Below are 13,053 nucleotides of genomic sequence, written 5' to 3'. Positions count from 1 at the left end.
CCTTCTGAGCCCCCCTGGATTAAACTTTCCATGTGGCCAAAAGGTGTCCTGACAGATGTTTTTTTTCTCTGAATTAAAGGTACAGAGTGCCGTCTTTGACCCAGATGGAAAAACAAATCCTTGTTTGCCTGGCAGAGGTTTTATTTTCCAAATTTTAAGCTGGAGGCACAGCACTTCTTTCCCCTTCTTTTACCAGTTCCTGTTTCAGGACAAGCCAGAAAATTACATGGGCTTGGGAATGTTGGGGGTGGGCATGGGGGGGGCTGGCAGTGAAATCTCCGACAGCTTCTTGAGTTTCCATATTACTTTTGGAGAAATAGAACATAAAGCTGTACTAAACTAAACATCCATCCCCATACCCTACCATGGGGATGAGCAAACGAAAACTTGAAACATTAAAGAGCCAAATATATCCAGGTGTGTTTTTCCCTAACGCAGCTGCTCATTTTGTACAGATTTTGCGCACAATCTTTGGGTTTGGTGCCTCTGCCCTGTGTAGCTGTCTGCTGTGCTAATGCACATGGCAGTTATCGGTAGGTGGAAGTGCTGCAGTGCGTGCTGTGTATCATGAGCAGGATACGGCTCCTCTCTTCTCTCTTATGCTTACCAATCCATTCTACTTCTGCTCCAGTCACAGTCTCACAATCGCATATATGGTCTGTATTGCATTACACGATGCTCCGACAATGCAATAATGCAGTTTCTCTGAAAGCGTTCAATTTTCAGCGTTCACCTCTGGGGCCATTTCCTCCCAAATGGCCGAAATTAATTGCCTTCTTTGGGCACCGGAGTGGTAGCTGGAAGGGAGGGGATTTGGCAGGGAGGCCGACAGATGAAGCCTGGGATGCAGAACAGAGACTCGTGGCTGTGAACAACCACCCCTCTCTGTGTTTACAGAGGAGCACGGTACCCTTGTAAACACAATGTCCTCATCAAGCTTTCATCCACTTGTGGGCTCCAGTGCAGTGAGGAATCAAATTGCTGTGTTGGCTGTGCCTAGAGATGAAAAGGTATGAACATTTTGGTCACTGTAATCGTGATATTAATTACCATGGTGTTGTTAGAATGTGCTGAATTTGTTTTCAGAAAGTACTAATACACAAACTGAAATAATTTCACCATATATGGGCCATTCTACCGAATTGGTGCAAAGTCAGGTTGGAAATATTTTGAAAATTTGTATGTTTTATTCCCAAAACTTTGTCCGTATATATATTGTATCATATCTAAAGTATACATATCTAGTCTAGTTTTTCCTCTCCCAAAAATTGTCACTACCGAAACATAGTAATAAACTATAGGAAAAACGTATTATTATTAACCTGTTCAGATTGTGTTTCCTTCCCTTCTCTGAAGAGTATTTTTACAAATATTTCTTGAAGGTTTTCACAATGAAATCAATAAAAATGAATTTTTTACCAAATTTCAAAGTTCAATTTATACAATTCATCAAAATCTAAGTGCAATATTTCTTTGTAAAATGCAAAATACTGATCATATTGATTCCAGAGTTGATGATTGATGAAATTGAACATACATTAAACCAATCAGTATCCTAACATTTTAGTTGATAACTCAATATACTTTATTTTTTACAAAACATCCAGTGTTTCGGTAGTGACTGCACTGTTTCGGTAGCCTGGATGCCAGACGAATTTAGCCACGCCCACAAATTATTTGGTCGGGAAGTTCGGTCTGGTGTCGCTCCGTTGGGGAGAAATTATCTCCTCACAAAAATCTGTGAGGAGATATAGACCAATCAAATTGTCAGGGCGGGCTTTATACGATGATGGACAGATGATCAACCCTAACGTAATCAACCACGTCACCAAAGAGCTTTTGGGGTGAATTCGTTTTCAACAAACATGGCTGCCGTTGGAGAGCTGAAATGTGGAAATTCGAGTCTGTTTTAGAAGACATTGACAGCACATTCATTTTGAAAGAGGAACAGAGAAACGCGATCAAGGCATTTGTCGATCGAAAAGATGTTTTTGCCGTCCTTCCTACGGGATCCGGTAAAAGTTTAATGTATCAGCTGGCCCCATGGTCTACGTTATGGTCATACTACGTTGCTCTGATTGGTTGTAGGCCTATCCAATTGAGCGAAGAGGCCTTTTTTTTCCTAGTTCGGTTGAAACACGCCCCATAATCACAGCCCAACGGAGCGGTCTCAGACTCATATTCTGACTAGAATTATGAGTATGACATCGTCAGGCTACTGTTTCGGTAGTGACAGCACTGTTTCGGTAGTGACCACAGTATTTTGTTTGCAAGGTTGTATCATATTTCCTCAACCTTATTGCTTAATCTTAACTCATACCATGCTTTAAGTTGGGAATATTAAAAACACAAATGTTTTGTGCTTTTGCTGTCTTTTCCTCCATGATTTACTGACCTTCTTTTGCTCCCTGTTGGATAAATCACTGATACATTTCAACTTTCCTTCTTCCTTTCGTTTCTTATTTCTTTCTCTTTCCTTCCTTAAATATTCTTGGTGTTTCACTGGGTCATCCCTCACTCTTTGTCGGTATTCTCTCAGCCTCTCTGCTCCACTTTTTCCTTTTGGCATTTTGGTGTCTTATGATTCTTTCTCTCCTGAACAATTTCAGATAGAAATCAGCATTATCTACATCTTTACCATTTAGTCCACATAACACATTTATTTCAAAATGATGGGATTGAACTACTTACCATTCCATTTTGTCACTACCGAAACGATCATGTCACTACTGAAACTTTACCATATGTTTTGGTAGTGATTGTTTCGGTAATGACTGTTTCGGTAGTGACAATTCTAGCTAAATTTGAGCAGAAATAAATAATTCTAGCAAGCACAGTGCTAGCAAACAAATATTTGAAGAGGTGTACACACAAACAAACATAATACTTTGCATAAAACCCCAAAAAGTTTACTTAATTGAAGAAAAAAAGGTGTTCGGTAGTGACAATTCTTAAGGTTACACACTGATTTTCAGACTTTGGAACACATTTATATAAAAAGTATGGGATCTAGCTACTTACTATTCAGCCATGAGGGACAGGGATGCAGTATCACTGCCTGGTTATAAATGCAGGGGTGTGGCTAAAAAACAGGCTCAGTCAATGGACTAAAACTCCTGTGTTTCGGTAGTGACATGAAAACTATGGACATGATTTTTTGAGTATAGTTTATTTATTTTTTAATTAAACCCACAATAAATCTAAATCTTCCAAGTTCTGTTTAAACTTAATCGTAAAGATCTTTGAAATTACATCATTGAAAAAAATCAAAAAAATCAAAAAAGTGTTATTTACAGACATTGAAATTTAGATGCCAGGGTTAGGGACAGCTACTTCCCAATAGAAAGTACCCTATAAATGATGATTTTGTATATATTTAGCTTATCCCTATCTCAATTAATGTCTTGGGTTTAAATAGACCATAACATATTCTTAGTAAATATCTATGTCTGAATACTTAATTGTTTTGTAAATAGTTTTTATTGTTGTGGGACCACACTTTGCACCAATTCGGTAGAATGGCCCATATATTGAAAACCACAAACTGAGCAGTCACAGTTTTCTTTTTCAAAACATGGCACAACCACTTAGCTGCCGAGCGATAACGACCTAGCTAGCTAAATTGAACAGCAACACTTTCTCACTGATTAGAATGTATTTCAACGCAATTCAAGAAAAACGTAGTTGTTCATATTAGACTCGCACATTTCTTTTTAACAATTGCAAATTTGCTACTGGCAGTCAGCTGCCTTTTGTCAGTCATAGTAGCTAGCTTCAAACCACCTTTCCCTGAGCTAACTTATGTCTAGCCTACTTGTTTAGCTCAGTTTAGTGAAAAACTAAACAAGAAAATGCACTGGGTGGATATTCATCCTTCTCTTGGTTTACATTTACCCTGTGTGTCCAACACCATAGAGAGAGAGTGAGAGAAAGATGAGAGAGAGAGAGAGAGGGGGAGAATGAGACAGGCAGAGAGAGAGAGAGAGAGAGATATGATGGAGAGAGAGAGAAAATGAGAGAGAGAGAGAGATAAAAGACTTGACACAGTCTCCAGGCCCCAACTTCAGTTTGATGTGCACACACCTTTACTAGCTGTTCTAGTGACCTCCGTATCCCACAATGGGCGGAAGTCAACAGTACGGTAGCTCAGAGTCCAATTCAGCATGGCAAGAATGTGGTGAAACTAGCCCCTCAGTCCAGGCCCCAGGGTTGCTGTATATGCAGAGACAGGAATGTTGGTCAGTTTTAGGTGTATTTCTGCCTCACAAGAAGACTTTGAAGGTATTTTCAGAGAACTTGGCTAGACGTTGGCAATGTCACAAACTGTAAGCCAAGAGCAACAATGCATAGGCAAGAAGACTGATTAAGAAAATGCTAAAAGAGTAGAAAGAAGGATGTAGACTTGAGACCAGCTTGCCTGAAAGCATCAATCCCATCTGCTAGTAGCAGGCTTAGGAGTATGTGTTTATGTCTAGATAGCTAAGGATCCCATGGGTTCGAAAGTATCTGTTAGTGTTTCTGAAAAGGATTGCATGTCAGACTGGTTGTTTGACATGTTTGGTGCACCGGTACATGCATACAATGTAAAAATGCACGGAAGTGCACACACTCGCTCATGCGCGCACACACACAAACACATTTAGACATAGATAGACACACATTCCCACACACACAACCAAGTGCACACACACAGTCACATATACAGTATACAGACACACTTACACACACACACACACACACACACATGCATACAGACAGACACACATATACATACAAACACGCAGCTAAATGAATAGTTTGAGAAGCTCATTATTTTTCAGAGTGAAATGGTTTTGTTGAGTGAGATGACGAAGAGTAGGCAGGATATGAAAAATGAGTCTAATTAAGTCGGTCTGTTTCCTCTCCTCCCTCTCGCTCTCTCTCTCACTCTCTCTCCCTCCTGCTCTCTCTCTCTCTCTCTCTCTCTCTTTCCCCCTCTCTCTCTCTCTCTCTCTTCCTCTCTCTTTCTCTTTCCCTCTCTCTCTCTCTCTCTCTCTCTCTATGTCTGACACCCTGTGTGAAGCGCAGCTCATTCAGAGCCCTTGCTCTCTCTGCCCCCCCAGCGAGCAGGTGGCTGGTCACTGTAATGGTGATGAAGTAATCGTCTTGCCGTTGCTATGGAGATGGTGGAAGCAGGGTTAGCACTTGTAGTAAAGTTCCACCAACGCCAATGGAGTCTGCCTTTTGTCTTTAGTGTAAGGTATGCGTGCAAAATAACAGATGGCAGATGTGGATGCCTATCTGTTTAGAAGTCTCTTTGATTGGTTGGCACAGTTGGCCGGTCTTAAAATGTTGATTACTAATTGATGACCCAAGTTGAGACTCTGTTTCCTTTATTTATTTATTTATTTATTTTCCTCAGAGTGATAGCTATCCTTTAACTTTTTTGAAAAAAAAAACATGGCTTCCTAGCATCCCAGCATCCTTGAGTGAAGGCCTTGACGTGGATAACTGTTGCCTCATTGCAAGTGACTAAGCTTTCATTAACTAGCCTTGTATTTTCTATTCAAATCAGTATAAAAAAAATATGCCGCCATTAACAACAAAAAAACACTTTTTTTTTCAAGGCTCTTCACACAACTCTACACCTTCTCCCCCAAGAATAAGCACAAAGGCGTAATTTTACTTGAATTCCTACGCCACAGAAATAGATTTGCATTTTTAAACATCTGGCTCATACTCAGCTCCTTTGAAGGCCTCATGGGTACAGTTCAATCAGCCAGTTTGACTTCAGCACTCTTGAACTCGGAGATGTTTACTTGTCAGGCAGGATGAGAGTCGGTGACCTTTGGGTGACATTTCAGTGGGATGTGGGTATCGATCTGAATTTGGCTGCCGAGAGTTTCCGGGGGCCAAAGTCGAGGAGGAGAGAGGGAGAGAGAGAGGAGGAGAGAGGAGGAGAGAGGAGGAGGGAGAGAGAGGGAGAGAGAGGGAGAGAGAGGGAGAGAGGCGATAGCAGAAAGATAAATGGAAGGACAGCCCTATTAAAATGTTTTGGATGGCACTGTACAGCATGTCAGCTATAATCCATGCCTGCTTGGCATCACTGGCTGTCACATCTTTCCAGATGCAATACTTTAGTAATCACAAAGTTTTAGGGCGGTGTGTGTGTGTGTGTGTCTGACTGTTTGTGTGTGTCTGTGTGTGTTTGTGTGTTTGTGTGTGACTGTGTCTGTGTCTGTGTGAGTGTTTGTGTGTGTCTGTGTGCACTGGGGATTGTTTATAGGGGTAGTCTGTTTGTTTTTCGGGGGCTGCCCAGTATGTTCTTGATCTTTTTATAGTTTATTGGGAGAGTTATTTTCTCAGCATATATCTGTGGGGTTAGCCCTTGGCTCCCTGCCTGAGCCTCTGAGGGACAGGGTACAGGGTCGCAGTGACCTGCTAGCTAATTACATTCCAAGTTTCTCCAGGGCAACCTCTGTTTTTTTTGTTTTTTTGTTTTCTTAAACAATTCCAAACAGTAGGCCCTTATATAATTGTTTGTTTAATGATTCTATTGTTTTATTGCACACACTAAAGCTGTATTTTGAAATGCAACATTTCAGTCAGAGACAAAGACAACATATAAATCAAGGTATTTCCTTGGCAAACCTGAAGTAATTACCACAACAGGTAAGTTTTTATTTTGGGTCTTTTTGCCTTTAGACAGGATAGCAAAGAGAGACAGGAAATGAGTGGGAGAGGGACATGACCGCGAGCCTGACTCCAGCTCAGCTCACCGTGGACACTCAGACCCATCACTGCCCCCCCCCCCCCCCCATAAAGTCCCACTCCTAGTGTGTGCCCATATGGTGGCTAGAGACTAAGACCTTAGGCCCCGCAAGATAGAATAGAACAATTGGGGATTTGATTAGAATTATTAAACTCTTAAGCGAATGTACCACACGTGGACTGGGGGCTTTTTGTACGCCATTTTAGGTGAGCAGCCATTAGAATGCGACGCCAGCATTGAACAGCAGCTCATTCTGTGCTGGTGATAGTGAGGGTGATGGTGAGGGTGATGGTGAGGGTTCACAAGTGGGAGAGTGCAAATGGGAAAGGACCGTTTCATACCAGTTGTGATACAGTCATACAGGTGTGGCGGGTCAGGGAAGACAACATGAAAAGCATCCTGTTGTTAAAATGTGGCTCTCCTCTTCCTCCTCTTCTGCAGCGTTCGAGCCTACGGCATGTCAACAAAAATCAGATTATCGCAATTAAATTGGGCTGAGAGAGAGAGAGAGAGAGAGGGAGAGAGAGAGAGAGAGGAGGATGAATTTAAGCTGTAATATGATGTTCTCTCTCTGTTTTCTAAACACATCTCTCACACAGGAAGTTGTCTGTATTTGGTTTGACACATCTGTAATTATTCAGTCTCCAAAGCAATGACACACTGGAGAGGAAGAGAACCATTGATGGAGGATTTGGCATACATACAGAAAATAAATTAAACATTCACATCTGACTTAAACGTGAAGGCGCTGCCTCTCTCTGTGTGTGTGTGTGTGTGTGTGTGTGTGTGTGTGTGTGTGTGTGTGTGTGTGTGTGTGTGTGTGTGTGTGTGTGTGTGTGTGACCTCTAGTCTATTCAGAGTCTGCTGTTTGGGACATTTTGTGGTTTCCTCGTTTTGTGTTTCTCCCTGTCAGGGTGAAGGTACAGCTGCAGTTTGTATTAGGAGAATAAGTCTGTTATTGTTGACCATTTATGGTATGCGGATGTGTTATGGCAACACGGTCTGATTCAGCCTCAGATAATGCTCATGTTGGCTTAAATCTTGGGGGTGCCCACCTTTTTTTTTTTAGCTTTTCCTCATTCATTTGAATAATTCACTACAAGATGTTAGATGGGACGTTTATTATGCTGAATTTCAAATGGAGATTCTTGAAAATGGATCCATTTGCTATCTCCCTGACATGCTGTCATTTCCTTCCTGTGCCACATGTTTAGACAGCCCTGCCTCACAGTGAAAGGTAGAGGCACCTGTGGGCTTGGAACTCGTCAGGTTCTAGGTCACGGTCCTCATCTAAGCCTTAAGGGCCCACCTTAGGAGTCAGCCCACAGAAAGGCACTGCTTGCCTGCCAAGCGAACAGGCTTTGACGGCCCCGCCAAGGTAATGCGTAGCGATTAAACGTCTTGTGCCCACTCCCAGTGAAAGCATCATAAAAGGCTGTAGTCCTTTAAGAGTCCTGGCTTTCATCTCTCTCTCTATCTCTCGCTCTCTCTCTATCTCTCGCTCTCTCTCTCGCTCACTCTCTTTCTCTCTCGCTCACTCACTCTCTATCTCTATCACTATCTCTCTCTCTCTCTCGCTCACTCACTCACTCTCTCGCTCTATCTCTCTCACTCTCTCTCTCTCTCTCTCAATCTCTCACTCACTCACTCTCTTTCACTCACTCACTCTCTTTCTCTCCCTCTCGCCGTCTCTTTCTCTCTCTCTCCTTCTTCTTTTCTCTACTCTTTCTCGCCGTTGAGATGTGGTTCATGCTTTTGAAATTCTCTGTGCAGGTAATGGCCGTGCCCAGAGGCGGCCGCTCTCCGAGTGAATGCCCTGATTTATGGATGCAGTTTCATGTAATCATCCCTGTGATGGAGGAGCAGGTGAAGGGACTCAAAATGACTCTCTCCCACCTCTCCAAAAAAGCGCTTTTATCCACTCTCTGTCTTTATCCCACTCTCTCATTTCACATGGGCTGGAGCCATGTAAACAACCACGGTAATGTCTCTCACACATTATTCTCATCCAATTATCCTGGTTTTCTCTACGGGTTTTTTTTCCCCCCCCACCTCCCTCCGTGGTTTTTACTTTCCATCTCCTGTCTCTAGTGTGCCCTTCATATGCGCTCTCTGCCTCTCCCTGCCTCCGACAGAGCAGGCGATGTACAGGGAACACACTCTCTGTCGCATGTCACACACATTACTTCTGTCGAGTTGGGTTTAATGTGAAGAGACATCGGTGGGCACAGGAAGAAGATTCTAGAACCGCGGAGTTGAGGAGAGAGAGGAGAGAGGCACTGCGATATGTTTTTTTTTTTTTCCTCCATCCCTCTATCCTTGCTTTCTTTCATTCTCATTCTCTTTTTCCCCCCCTTTTTTCCATTCCTTTGTCCTCTGTCTTTTGACTTTTGTTTTTGAAGTCTCTGAGGAGTTCACCCCTTTTCTTAGCGGGGCACAAAGATGCCCTTTGTGTGACGGCAAAAAAGGCTGCATCTGTCTCTCCGGCCGGGACAATGGAACAGACCGCGCACTCCACCGGGTCAGACTATCTCGCCAAAAATACACCGCCGCCACAAAGCACCGTGTCAGATGACACCCCCAGCCCCACCCCCTCGGCCCCCAAGTGCCCGTGGAGAATGTTAAGAGTCAGGTTGGCACAGGCCTGGCTGATAGACTATACCAGTCTATAGGTAGAGAGTGGACATGAACCTCTGATGTGAAGTAGAGTGAGCGGAGTTTTACATGCTGAGGTGTGTGTGTGGGGGGGGGGGGAGAAACATTCTGGTTAGACAATAAAAACGAGTGTGAAAGGCAAAGCCTTGAGAGGATGTGGTTTGCAAAATGAACTTTTTGGCAAGTCTGCACACATTTGAGAGAATAGACAAAAACAGTGTCACGTGGGGGTGTGTGGGGGGGGGGGGGGGGGGGGGAGAGAGTGGCAGTTCAATGTTATTAAAATTCCTGCAATGCTTTGAAGGTCAGTTGTCTCACAAGGAAAATTAACAGAAACAAGCCATCAAAGTGAAGCATAGCATTCCGTAAAAGTGACACTTTGATACACTGGAAAACAAAAACAAAAAAAGTCCAGACAGAGAAACAAATAATAATTCTTACAGTCGATACAATTGATATAACTGATTGGAATTCTTACAGCGGTTGTCATGACAAATAGCATCCTGACATGTGAAGGCATAAGTTATTGGCGGCCGTCATGTTGCTGCATGGTGTTGCATGCCTAGATGTCACTACTGCGCATTGCACACGTGCATGTACGAAGGGTAGGGGGGTATATAACATGCCATGAGAAACAGGCCAGAGGCTTGGGGGGCTAATCAGCCTGTCTGGACACATGGTGTTGGCCTCAGGTTGGAGATTTGGCTTGATTAACACAGCACTTCTACATTTACCTTCAGGCATGTAGTAAACATTTTTATCCAACTCGACTTATAGTACTATACAGATACTGTATATATTTGTGTTCTGTGTCTTCCCAGGGTATAGAATATGTGATGGTGTTATGGTAATCATTTTTTCTGGTGTCTGGTGTGTGTGTGTGTGTGTGTGTGTGTGTGTGTGTGTGTGTGTGTGTGTGTGTGTGTGTGTATGTGGCTATGGTATAGAGATCCAGTCATGGTGGTGTAATGGCTTTGTTTTAATATATGCATGACTGCCCCCCCCCCCCCCCCCCCCGGAATGGAGGAGCACCTGACTGGAGTGTCCTTTCCCAACGCTGAGTCCCTTTCACCTGTTCCAGGGGACTGGCCACCTGCCTGCACACTGCCACTGATGTCTGCCAGACACCAGCCACAGCTGAGAATCAGGACACTGTGTATGTGTTTGTGTGTGTGTGTGTGTGTGTCTGTCTGTCTGTCTGTGTGTGCATTCATATATATCTGGCTTGGTCTGGTTGTGTGTGTGTGTGTGTGTGTGTGTGTGTGTGTGTGTGTCTGTCTGTCTGTCTGTCTGTCTGTCTGTGTGTGTGTGTGTGTGTGTGTCTGTCTGTGTGTGCATTCGTATATATCTGGCTTGGTCTGGTTGTGCGTTTGTGTGTGTGTGTGTGCGTGTGCGTGCGTGTGTGTGTGTGAGTGCGTGAGGGTGTGAGGGTGTGTGTGTGTTTGTGAGTGTGTGTGTGTGTGTGTGTGTGTGTGTGTGTGTGTGTGTGCGCGCATTGGCCTCCAGATACAGAGTCCCTTGGCCGGTAACTCCTGAAAGCTTCTGGCAGTGGGAGCCCCGTTTAAAAAAATTCAACAGCTGCAGTTTATTTAGAGCCGGTCTCAGAGCAAAGGAAAGGCTGGCCATTAATTGTGGTATTGGCAGGAAGGGAGACTTCATGTTTTGTTTGTTTATATGTGCATGTATAGGTGTTTTTTTGTGATGCCTTCAGACTATCAATAAAAATGGCACAAAACAGTCACAGAGGTATACTCACAGACACACACACACACACACACACACAAGATAAGTCATTTCTCGTGTTTGTGTGCGTGGAAAATGAAATAAAGAAGGCTTTTGTGCGCTGAAGAGGCAAGTCCTTTCAGGACCCCTTCATGTCTCAGTCACACAGGGTGCTTTGAAAGCATTTGGTTAATGCCTGTGCCGGCCTTACACGCCAACGCCGGTGAATTCTATCAGTCCATTGTGTCTCCGAGGGGATAGAGTCTCTCATGCAATAACTCGTCTCAGTAAACATCATCGAGCACTGACCCTTCAGGCATAGGAAATGCAACTATGTGTGTAATGTTTATCATTGAGATGTGAAATACTGTATCTTGTTTTTTTTTCTTGCTCCTGCCTTTTGGCATGAATGACAAATCCAGCATATTTCACCTAGTTTGTGCGTCTGTTAATATTGACGCTAATATACTGATTTACTTGAAAGCCTTTATTGTCATTGTATTTGCATACAACGGAATTTGGAATATAATATATTGATGTCATTTATTTAGTCTGTTTTGAAAGAATATTTAAATACCCACTTGTGAAGACCAATCACACAAACACACCCTAGGCTTGAGTTGCACAACAGTGACACACATTTGGCAGCATCTCAGAATATGTTTTGTCCCCCCGACCTTCGTGTCAAACTGCACGGTCCCCACAGCAACTCGGACAGCCTTACGCCACTGGAGTCTCAGCTTAGCATCTCATGTGCAGCAGTGTTTAGGCCTGCATCTCATGTGCAGCAGTGTTTAGGCCTGCATCTCATGTGCAGCAGTTTAGGGCCTGTTTGCGTTAGGGCCCCTGGGGCCAGAGGTGGTGGTGTGCCGGTTGAGGGGCCGTCTTAAGCTCAGCGGGCTAATCTACAGTTGATCTGAGTGGTCTCATGTATCTCATGTCTCTCATGTGCTTCATGTCTCTCATGTCTCTTATGTGTGTCTCATGTCTCTTATGTCTTTTATGTGTGTCTCATGTCTCTTATGTGTGTCTCATGCCTCTTATGTGTCTCATGTGCTTCATGTCTCTCATGTCTCTTATGTGTATCTCATGTCTCTTATGTGTGTCTCATGCCTCTTATGTCTTTTATGTGTATCTCATGTCTCTTATGTGTGTCTCATGCCTCTTATGTCTTTTATTTGTGTCTCATGTGTTTCATTTGTGTCTCGTGTGTTTCATGTGTTTGCCTCGTCCTGCCATGCCTCTCCTGTGTTAGCTGTGTGAGAGAGCAGTCATGTGATTGCGCTCAATAGGCTCTATGATGTTTGTTGCTTCAGAGTGATGTGGAGTTGTGTGTGTGTGTGTGTGTGTGTGTGTGTGTGTGTGTTTGTGTCTACGTGTACATGTGTGTGTGTACATGTGTGTGTGAGGCAGAGAAAGAGAGTGAGGTTCACTTGAGAATGCATGGTGCTTTCTGTAGCTGTGGAAAGAGAGCGTGAGTCACTAACGCTACACAGTATTTAAAATGCTGTGTGTGTGTGTGTGTGTGTGTGTGTGTGTGTGTGTGTGTGTGTGTGTGCGCGCGCTTGCACATTAGGCTGTAGGTGTGTGTGGGAGGATTCGCCTTGAAAAATGTCCTGGCTGTCACAAGTGACTCAAAGGCTTTTGGGTAGGAGGAAGAGGTGGTGAAGAGTTCCAGCTGCTGTTGATGTGTGTGTGTGTGTGTGTGTGTGTGTGTGTGTGTGTGTGTGTGTGTGTGTGTGTGTGTGTGTGTGTGTGTGTGTGTGTGTGTGTGTGTGTGTTAGCAGGAACAAGTCTTAATTGAGCTGTGTGAGGCTGATGGAGAGCTACATTAGCCCCCACCTCATCCATCACGACACACACACACACATAAACAGAACAGAAGCTCTCACGGAGGACCCTCTACCATTAGCTCAGACTCTCAG

At 43.7% G+C, this 13,053-nt stretch overlaps 1 protein-coding gene across 2 annotated transcripts in view; it reads left to right on the top strand.

Moving 5' to 3' along the window:
- ppm1lb (protein phosphatase, Mg2+/Mn2+ dependent, 1Lb) overlaps positions 1-13,053 on the top strand; it is a 61,853-nt gene that overhangs the window by 2,085 nt on the left and 46,715 nt on the right. The window contains exon 1 of one of the 2 annotated variants that reach the window (XM_031573834.2): positions 880-1,010. The exons of the other annotated variant lie outside the window; for it this stretch is intronic. Coding sequence (XP_031429694.1) covers positions 924-1,010 — 87 coding nt within the window. The 5' untranslated portion in view covers positions 880-923. Of the gene's footprint in view, positions 1-879; positions 1,011-13,053 lie in introns of those variants that run through there. 2 annotated transcript variants of the gene reach the window in all.

This window comes from Clupea harengus, chromosome 9 (genome assembly GCF_900700415.2).
Source record: "Clupea harengus chromosome 9, Ch_v2.0.2, whole genome shotgun sequence".
Taxonomy (NCBI): Eukaryota; Metazoa; Chordata; class Actinopteri; order Clupeiformes; family Clupeidae; genus Clupea; species Clupea harengus.
This window is presented reverse-complemented; position numbering and strand designations above follow the sequence as displayed.